General features: G+C 42.2%; 1 protein-coding gene across 1 annotated transcript; it reads left to right on the top strand.

Annotated features, from left to right (window-relative positions):
* Nucleotides 1-793: 793 nt before the first annotated feature.
* ZFAND1 (zinc finger, AN1-type domain 1) lies at nt 794-10,334 on the top strand (the record flags this gene model as incomplete). Its single annotated transcript, XM_010158769.1, has 7 exons — nt 794-836; nt 3,593-3,632; nt 3,994-4,121; nt 4,208-4,299; nt 5,104-5,228; nt 9,433-9,588; nt 10,077-10,334. Coding segments are annotated over 7 exons (755 nt in total), but the record flags the coding sequence as incomplete, so codon positions are not given.
* Nucleotides 10,335-10,728: the final 394 nt, after the last annotated feature.

The following is a 10,728-nucleotide window of genomic DNA, read 5'->3' as shown; positions in this document are numbered from 1 at the left end:
GGGGGGGACTTTTTACAAGGGCCTGTAGTGACAGGACAAGGGGTAATGGGTTTAATTTGATAGTGGAGAGATTTAGATTGGGTATCAGAAAGAAATCCTTCCCAGAGAGGGTGGTGAAGGACTGGAACAGGTTGCCCAGAGAAGCTGTGGATGCCCCATCCCTGGAAGTGTTCAAGGCCAGGCTGGATGAGGCTTTGAGCAACCTGGTCTAGTGGAAGGTGTCCCTGCCCATGGCAGGGGGGTTGGAACTAGATGATCTTAAATGCATTCCAACCTATGTATGATATGAAAGAGAGAGGAACGAGCAGGATCATCAGGATTATCGAATGGAGTAGCTGCTGTCTTATTGGAAGGGATAACATCTCCTCTAGGTGGCAGTCCATATAACAAACATGTAAATCGTGCAGTGTTCCAGAAGTCAGTCAATAGTATTCTGTGTGGTCTCACATAAAGTCAATTTTTAGCATAACTGCTAAGTTTGACTAGCTAGATGTTACTTTCAAAGTTTGATACTGAAAAATATTGAGCATAAAGCGTAATTCCAACTTTTTGAATGTATCTATATATATTTTACCTACTCATATGTTTTTCAGTAACACTAATTAGGGGAGTTAACTGTAACTTTGTTAAAAAAGCCGCTTCTAGGTACTGAGTAGATGCCGTTCCTGAGTGTCCTTGTAAAGATACTTAGGCCATGATATAGGTGAAAGTTAATCATGTAAAAAATAAGCCGGAAACTATTAGCAAATTAACAACATTGTTGTCTAACTGAAAGTAAATGTCTTCGTTTCAGATTTTCTACCCTTTGTATGTGATGGCTGTTCAGGTGTCTTTTGGTAAGTTCATAGAATCATAGAATATCTCAAGTTAGAAGTGACTGTCGTGGTTTAACTCCGGCTAGCAAAATACCACAAAGCCGCTCTCACAAATCTCCCTCCCCTCCTCCAGTGGAGGGGAAGAATCGGAGGAAAAAGGAAAAAAAGGAAGCTTGTAAAACTGAGATAAAAACTATTTACTAATTAAATCTAAATTAACATATACAAGTACTACTAATAATAAATAATTAAAACAATAGAAAATAAAACATATGATACAGTGTGATACAATTCCTCACCCCTCACTGACCGATGCACAACAGATATTGAGTAGTGGGAGTCAGACCCAGAGAGCCCGAGAGCCGGAGCCTGAGTGCTGTTGCATCAGATTCTGAACAAACACTATCAGCGATAGCAGCCTGGGAAAACTAAAGAAACCCTCCAACTCTCTCATGAATGAGCCAGCACAGGAGTTAGCGAAGCAGCTAACACAGGAGTCAGGGAGAGTGTTAGCAAGTGTACTCAAGCGAACAAGAGAGAGTAAGGGAGAGAGAGTAATGGCTACTGGACCCCCTCCTCTCCTCTGCCCCGAGCATGACGTACTATGGGATGAAATACTTCCTTGGTCAGTTTGGGTCAGGTGCCTGAACTGTGTGTCCCCTGCACTGCCTGCAGCAAGAGCTGGGAATTCAGCTGCAGTGTCAGAAGCAGGGAAAGACCTTGAATTCAGTGCAGGCATTCCCCAGCCAGCTGAGAACTTATCAGTGCTGCTCTCAGCATCCAGGAACACAGTTTCCTAGTAGCCACAGTAAAGAGAGTTAACTCTTTCCTGGCTGAATCCAGCACAGTGACCCATAAGGATCATCGAGTCCAACTCCTTGCTGGACTACCTAAAACTAAACCATATGACTGAGAGCGTCATTCAGACACTCCTTGAACTCTGACAGGCTTGGTGCTGTGACTGCTTCCCTGTGGAGCCTTTTCCAGTGACTGAACACCCTCTCAGTGAAGAACCTTTTCCTAACGTTCCATCTGATCTTCCCCTGACACAACTTCATTCCATTTCCTTGTCTCCTATTTCCAGTCAGCAGAGAGAGGAGACCAGCATCTTCCCCTCCGCTGCCTCCCATGAGGAGGTTGTAGACTGCAATGAGGTCACCCCTCAACGTTCTCCAAGCTGAACAAACCAAGTGACCTCAGCCACTCCTCATCAGCCTTGCCCTAGAGACCTTTCACAGTCTTGCTCACTCTTCTCTGGACACACTCTAATAGTCTCATGTCTTTCTTACGTGGAGGCGCCCAAAACTGCACACAGCACTTGAGGTGGGGCTGCACCAATGCAGTGTCAAGTGGGACAGTCACCCCTCCCTTGGCTGGCTAGCTGTGCTGTCCCTGATGCACCCCAGAGACCGTTGGCCCTTTTGACTCCCAGGGTACACTGTTGATTCATATTCAACTTGTCATCAACCCAAACCCCCAGGTCTTTTCTGCAGGGCTGCTCTTCAGCCTCTCATCCCCCAGTTTGTATGTATAACCAGGATTATACTGTCCTGGGTGGAGAATCCGGCACTTGCTCATGTTAAATTTCATATGATTGGTGATTGCCCAGCTCTGTAGCCTATCCACATCTCTCCGTAAGGCCTCTACCCTCAGGGTAGTCCACAGATCCATCTAGTATCATTGGCAAACTTACTGTACTTTGATTCTTGCATCCAGATAATTCATAAAAACATTAAAGAGCACTGGCCCTAAAATGGAGCCCTGGGGAACGCCGCTGATGACTGGCTGCCAGCCTCATGTAACCCTATTTACTATAACCCTTGGAGCCTGACCCCTCAGCCAATTGCTCACCCAATGTATCACGGACTTGTCTAGTTCTGTGCTGGATGTTTGTATCCAGAAGGACACTGTCAGAGAGAGTATCAAAAGCTTTGCTGAAAACCAAAACCACCGCACCTTCTGGCCTCCCCAGCTCAACTAGATGGGCGACCTACCCGTAAAAGAAAATAACGTTGTGTGTCCTGTAAGATCTCAGTGTGGCAGTTGTGTAGACTTAAATGTTTTATAAAACATTCTGTGGCTCAATTCAGATACAGTTAGTTAAAAAGTTAATTGTTTCATTGAACTTGCCACATTTTGCCAAGCAACTGTTGTGGAGCTTTGAAATCAGTGCGAATACATCTAGAATATAGGTAGGTTATTTTAGAAGACGTCTAGCTTACACCCTGTTTTGTACTGATTTTCTGTGGGAGAGGAGTGAAGGGGTATTTTTTTCTTATTATAGGAAAAAAAAATTGAAGTTTCTTCCAGGGTTGAAATCGGGGCCTGCACTTCGATTTGCACTTTGGATTAGCACAGGGCAGCTGAGATAAGCTCAGGTAAACCGAGGGCAGATTTCGCTTTTACATGTCAGAAGCCTTCAAGGGATTTCAGCTGTTGTGGAAGGTGATTCAAAAATCCATGAAAACAAACTCCGGTTGCTTTGAGCTGAATTCTTAAGCGTGCCAATGTTCTTATTCTCTTGAAATGGTTTGTTACCTTGGGGCATAAATTCAAAGAGCCACACGTTTTACATACTCAGAAGGGATATGATCAATCCATTTAAAACATGAAATGCATAGGTTAGAACAAATTCTGGAGAAAAATCATTATTTAATTGAAGTGTTCTCATGATGAACTTGTCAGATCACTCTTTAAACACTTAAATGTTTTCACATGCAGTTTTATTTTCTTGAAATGTTGATAACAGTGTGATATTTTCTTCTTTTGCGACAAAGCCTTCAGCACAGGAGCCGGGATGCTCATGGGTGTTCTGAGGTAATCTAATTAAATACAACTACCTTAAAATTAAAATTCCATGCAATTTAACTGTCTGTTTTCAGTTTAAATATATACACATAGTATATAAGTATGAATCATTTAACTGAGAATGTGACAAGCTAAAAAAAAAATCCATCTCCTTTTTTTCTGTCTGTCAGAAGTGAATTGAGTTTGAGTAGGATGATGGTTCTTTTTCTGACTCAGGGCTAAACTTGATCAGGACAAAAGTAGGAGAAAATTGCTGGACTAATTTTGACCATAGAATGGAAAGGCAGCACAGTTCTTTTGGAAAGCTGGGATGGTGACTTGTATCTGTAATGTCTGTTTATTTACACAAAATATTTTTACTAACGCCTAGGTGAATATAAGAAACAATTCTGTGAAACTAAATGAGCACAAATCTTACCTGTGCTCATACAAGGACTGCAGCGAAAAGGAGCTTTTGCCAGTTTTATGTCCCTATTGTGCAAAACATTTTTGTCTGAGGTGAGTGGAACAGTGATGTTTAAACATCAGTACTCGTTCATCAGTGTATGGAAAAGGTACTAAAAGTTTTACGCTGTTGTTTACAGACACCGGCATCAATCAGACCATGAATGTGAGAAACTGGACACACGAAAACCTCGAATGGCTGCCACCCAGCAGCTAGTTCAAAGTATTATAGGCAAGTACACTGGGATATATATATTCGGCAGTTTTCTTCAGAAGGCTGTTTGAGCTTCAGGTTTGCCCAGATAAGAAAGGATGGGTATTCCTTGCTAATACCCCTAAACTCACCCGTCAGCATGTAATGCTGTTCATCTAGACTGAGACGAGACAACACTAGCATGTCTGTAAAGAGAATCTTTAAAGATTACAAAAGGCTCAGGTTTCTTTCAGAATTACTGTCTTGTTCTCATTCTGCAAATACTCTAATGTAACAAATCGCACCTAGCCATCATTATTTGCATATTAATTTGTGTGCACGTAGCGCAGTTGTGTCGCATCAGATGCTCACGCCAGTCTGCTGTGATTATACCTACGCAACCAAGGTGGCAAAAAAAAAAAGGTGTAAGTCTACAGTGTAATGTTTTTCAGCTTTTAAACAAGCTGCAGGACAGGAGAGAGAATAAACAGCGCTGCTTAACTGGGCAGTGGGGTTATGTGTAGAAAGGAGTACCTGAAACTGTTGCCATATGAATGCTGTAAAGGCCACTAAGGTAGAAACTTAGGAATGTGTATCTGTTTGGCTTCTGCAACCTGTGTTTACCTCATGAGAGTGTTCATCTGCTTCTCAGTGTAAAGCAGCTCTGGCAGAACTGTAACAATTCCAAATATTCTTGAATAGGAATACCGGATGTTATGGCCTAAGGAGGACATGAAAGGGATGGGAATCTTGGAGATACAATGAGGCCCAAAAGGCTAAGTCCAGGATATATTCAAGAGACACCCTGAATCATCGCATTAACAGGAATAATATTGTTCTCAGATTCTAAAAAAAAGGAGGAACCAAAAAGCAAAAAACGTAAAGGAGCGAAAAACAGCGAGACAGCAGCAAAAGTGGCATTAATGAAACTGAAAATGCATGCGTGTGGGGACAAGTCCTTGCCTCAGGTCAGTCATGTTTGTTTTCAGTAATTGAATTCTCAACGGAAAGGGGAAATTTTCTAAATTTCTTGTTCTTCATCTGGTTCCTGCAATTTGGTTTTGGATTTAATTCTTCAAGCCCACAATCATTTATACATCTATTTCAGCCTGGTACTTAAAACCAATCTCACTAGTCTTATGTCTGCTCTAAGGTGTCTGTGTAGAGTTTGGAGCAGTCAGGTCAAATTCCTTTATTTTACAGTAGAAATGTATTCGCCTGCCATACGGCTGTCACCCAGCACTGTGAGGACAGACAGGTTCTTTTGGGGGATCCTTGGCAGGATGATGATGGCACTAAGTTGTAGTTACAGTTACAGCTTTATTATTTTAACAGACTTTGATAAGCATAGCACAGAATTTTGTTCTTGTTCAGCCTGGAGAAGGCTCTGGGGAGACCTTATAGCACCTTCCAGTACCTGAAGGGGGCTACAAGGAAGCTGGGGGGGACTTTTTACAAGGGCCTGTAGTGACAGGACAAGGGGTAACGGGTTTAAATTGAAAGTGGGGAGGCTTAGATTAGATATCAGGAAGAAATTCTTCATGGAGAGGGGGATGAGGCACTGGAACAGGTTGCCCAGAGAAGCTGTGGATGCCCCATCCCTGGAAGTGTTCTCGGCCAGGGTGGATGAGGCTTTGAGCAACCTGGTCTAGTGGAAGGTGTCCCTGCCCCTGGCAGGGGGGGTGGAACTAGATGGTCTTTAAGGTCCCTTCCAAGCCACTCAAACCATTCTATGATTCTGTGTTTATAATCAGAGTAGGACGGGATTTTTATAATCAGGATCAGTGTAGCACAGTTTTGTAGTACAGCTTAGTTTATGATTCCTAATCACCTGGGCCCTTGGCGGATTGGGTCACATCTTAATGCTGGGCTTACAGTGTCAGTCTCACAGTCACCATCTAGACTCAAAACATGTAAAAGAACACGTCACTCAGTCCTCAGAAGCAGCAGATTACAGTGGAGTCGTCCCTGGCCATGGACGGGTCACAGGTTTTGCAGTCCAGCAGCAGTTCTGGTCCAAATCCTACTTTGGGCTTGTAACTGCTTGATTTTTATGGACAGTGCTCAGTGTGCTGCTGGGCTTCCCTGCTCTGTGACAGGCTCATCGCCATCACATTTGGGGTGCCTGGAGCCTTCAAGGTCAGTAAGGAGAGGAATAGTCAGTCTGGCGCCCAGAGACCTAGTGTGCAGGACCCTCAGGGCCATCAGGAGGAGGGGAGAGGGCGCAGGTATGTGTCCAGCTCAGTCACAGGGAATGGCTGTTTGCCATATAAAATAGTGTTAATTGTGCTAAATATGTTACCAGGGGTCAGGAGCAGGGGGTACCGCTCACACATTGCAAACCCATCTCAGAGGGGTGCTTTTCATGCTGGGTGCTGAAAGGCTTCAGACACAGACAGGACACAGCTTGCATGACTCTGTACTAACAGATTAAACCTGTCTTGTATGAAACTGAGCTTTGTGTTCTGCAAAGCTCCTTTCTTATTTCTGCTACTCAGATTTAATTGCCATTTTGTTACATTTCTGGATGAGGTATGAAGAGCCTGAGGTCACTTTTTCCCACCTTTGGGATGGAAAAGGGTTTTAGACAGTTGCTTTGTGTTTCTTTCAGCCTTTAATTTCTTTGATTCATAAAGTATTTCACAGATTCCTTCCTGTTTTTCACTACTGTGGTCAGTCAGACCTGGTGTTCAAATCTTTTCCACATAGCAGGATTATGTTTGGTTTAGAACACCTTGATCTAGGGTTTCACTTTAGATCTGTACTTATGCATCCTCTTACAAGCGTATTTAAATTACTTTTCACCACGTTGTTATGTTGGAGCACACCAAGTTTCACCCTGTTCTATTGATTTTATAATAATGACAACATTCTGTGTGGTGTTCTTATTGTTAGTCTTAGTAGAGTACATGTAATTATTGTTTTTAAAACAACTACAGCTATTCCATGAGTGAGTCCTCTTATGAATGTCTAGTTTTATACTTTGTCATGCTTAGAAACTGGATAACTCACCTTAGGAAGAAGTCATAATACAGGGACCTGCTTGTAGCACTCTTCACCACAGATAGTACCACTTTAATAAATATGTGCTGGAGGGAAAGTGATTAATTTCAAATATTGTGGAAGGTAATTAAAAATAATCTACCCTCAGTATATGTAAGAAAAATTTAAAAGCTGCTTCTTAATGCCAAAGCCACTAAGCTCTAACAAGCATAGCACAAATTACTGTATGCAAATTTCACTCACTATCCATATTTTCAATTGTATATTAATTGCTTAATCATCTAGAATAGTGATAATTCTAACACTGATAAATTAAGCCTGTTAACCTTCAGCACGTCTCTATTTCAGTTGCTTCCTAGACCCCTTCTAGCTGCCCTCTGCCCAGCTTGTTCCAGTTTGAAGACATAATTTTTTGAATATGAAGTTTCTGGAAGGCTGCTTAGGCACATTAGTTCTCTCATCACTACGTAGAGAAGATAGACACATGGTTCTTGGAGGTGCACAGCAAAAGGACAGGTGGCAATGGTCACAAGCTGCTACATGTGGAATTCCAGTTAGATGATAGGAAGAAAATGACAGTGTGGTGGCCAGACTTTACAACAAGCTGCTCTGAAAATCTGTGGAATCTACGTCTTGGGGATGTTCAAAACTTGACTGAATCTGACGTGGAGCAACCTGATCTACCTTTACAGTTAGGTCCAGCTTTAAATTTCCCTCTGCTTTGAGCATGGTTTTGGACCCTGTGACACCGGAGGTCCTGACCTTTCTTATTCTATGATCAGGAAAATCAGGCTGTCTTAGAAATAGCGTCTCTCTGTCCTCTTTGTTCAGATTAGCTTTCTGCAGATGATTGCTTCTTTTGGTGTCAGACCTGGTATGACTTACCCCTCTTAAGTCTGACCAGCTCAAAACAGGAGGGCCATGCTGCAAAACAGCGTTAGTTATTGCATCCCTGACTGACCAGTATTTTCTCGGATATGGCACAGAAATTCCAGGAGGCATATCCCATAGTTAAGGAATATAACAGTAGAATGAGCTGTTTTGTGAATGAAGTTCCCGTGAACTGTGGGAGACTGTCTCATCACCCTTAGAACTGGGGGAGCAACTGTCAGAAGATGCCAAGGCACTGACAGCTGTGGAGCGATATTAGCCTGTGTCCGTAATAGGAGGCTGTTGGTGTTAGCTGGTTCACCAGCTGCGGTCACTTACATTTTAGTGAGATTCAGGTCCTGCTTCCCTTGCTTCTTTGTAATATTCCTGGATGTTAAAGATTTTCTTGTGTGTGGAGAGCACTCCAGGTTTTGAGGAAAATGCATGGATTGAAATTCAGACTCAGTTTTATGAACATAGCTGAGGGAAGGGTTGTTCCATATTTTTCTAGGGAAGGCAAAAAAAAAAAATCCTTTAAAAAGAAGACTTCTGTCTTGTGTGGTAGTGTCTAGCTTGGACTCAGCAAGGGCAGTTTTAACTGATGAATATACCAGTCATGCTTGCTCTATGTCTTCTGTCGAATGTCGAAAAGAAATAAACCTGAAGAAGGGATTGTCCTAGTCCTGTTCAAAATCTCTTCTTCATAGGTTACTCTTGAAATTTCTTAAACAAATGTTTTAGTATAGTAGATATTGAAAGAGCATTTAGTACATAAAAGAAGGAAAAGGAGAATAAAGGATTAGCAGGCCATGATCAGAATGTTGGTTTGTGAAGCAGGCATTTCTGGTATGGTGAACTGTCCTGTTTTAACTGCCTTTGCTTTCCAATTTGAGACATTATACTGCTGCCAAAACCCAGCACTGCTTATTTAAACTCACCTTTTTGTCACCAGAGCAGTCATGGTTGTCTAGTAAACCCAGGGCAGACACCTTTTCATGTCTGTCTATATCCGACAGCCTAGCCGTGGGACTGTGGCGACAGGCATTCTCTCCACCTTTCTGAGCTTACTGTCCATCATGTATGTCCCTGCAGCCTGAGGAGTTGGACTTGATCTCAGTCATTTATATTCTGCACTAAAATGAGGCCTTGGTCCTGGTAGGATAGAACAAGTTTCAGTTGGTAATTTGTGGGTTGAAGTTTAAGTTTTTTACTGAATTACTGTTAGATGTGTATGGCTGGGCTGGAATTCTGTGTTTCTTCTGTGAATAATATTTTTGTTTATTTTTCATGTTTTTCTAGACAGAAAGAATTTACTTTCAAGTGTTCTTACCAAAGGGGAACAAAGAGAAATGCAAGCCCATGTTCTTTTGCAGTAAGTGGAGTATTGGCAAAGTAGTAGATTTTGCAGCTTCCTTAGCAAGCCTTAAAAATGACAACAACAAATCAACATCCCAGGTAAATCAGTAACAATAAACATTTTTCAGGTCATTGGGGTTTCATTTTGGTGGGTTTTTTACCCTTTTGTCCCTCCCCTGCCCCACTTCTTACACCTTATTGCAGCCTTCCAGTATCTGAAGGGGGCCTACAAGGAAGCTGGGAGGGGACTTTTTACAAGGATCTGTAGTGACAGGACAAGGGGTAACGGGTTTAAATTGAAAGTGGGGAGGGTTAGATTAGATATCAGGAAGTAGCTCTTCACAGAGAGGATGGTGAGGCACTGGAACAGGTTGCCCAGAGAAGCTGTGGATGCCCCATCCCTGGAAGTGTTCAAGGCCAGGCTGGATGAGGCTTTGAGCAACCTGGTCTAGTGGAAGGTGTCCCTGCCCATGGCAAGGGGGTTGGAACGAGATGGTCTTTAAGGTCCCTTCCAACTCAAACCATTCCATGATTCTATCTCAGATAGGCAGATCTTGATGTTAATGTCTGTGCTGTTTGTCTTACAGAAATTGAGATTATGCCATGCTGACTCCGGAGAAGCCTTGCCGTTTGAGCAGACGTTGGAAACACGGCTATCTGATAAAGACTGCCCGCTGTACAATGGTGGAAATATCATTCTAGAGTATCTTGATAATGATGTTCTATTTCTAGAAGATGCAGAGTCATACTTCAGTTAGTCAGTAAATGATTGCAAACAAACAAACAAAAAAATCAAACTTTTTTTTTTCTTTTCAGCAGTGTGGTATTCAAACCAAGTCCAGTTTTCTTTTTAAATCACTGGTATGCCAGAATCTGTCCTCAGTTGTAAAGACACCCAGTTCCCAGCGATTTCTCAATTGCTTGACTGACAGAAAAACTATGTCCTGGAAAGAAAATTATGATGATAACTAATATTACAGATATTCACTTTCTAGGATAAGTTCTTGCTCTGTGTGGCTGTATAATGTCAGTAATGTTTTCTGAAGTTTTATATTTATTTTTGTGTAAATAATGGGAAAAGTAGGTATTAAACCCAATAAATACTTCAAACGTAAACTTGCAGTGTGTCAGTTCTGCGAAGGAAAGAAATGCATTATGCCATTGCAGTACCTTCTTATACATCTTCAGGAACAGATTTCTTTTGAGTTTGGAATCCAGCGCTGGCCACAGTGCAGGTCC

Source organism: Eurypyga helias, unplaced genomic scaffold (genome assembly GCF_000690775.1).
Source record: "Eurypyga helias isolate BGI_N326 unplaced genomic scaffold, ASM69077v1 scaffold5959, whole genome shotgun sequence".
Taxonomy (NCBI): Eukaryota; Metazoa; Chordata; class Aves; order Eurypygiformes; family Eurypygidae; genus Eurypyga; species Eurypyga helias.
Note: the sequence above shows the minus strand (reverse complement) of the source record. Positions and strands in the feature narration are given on the sequence as shown.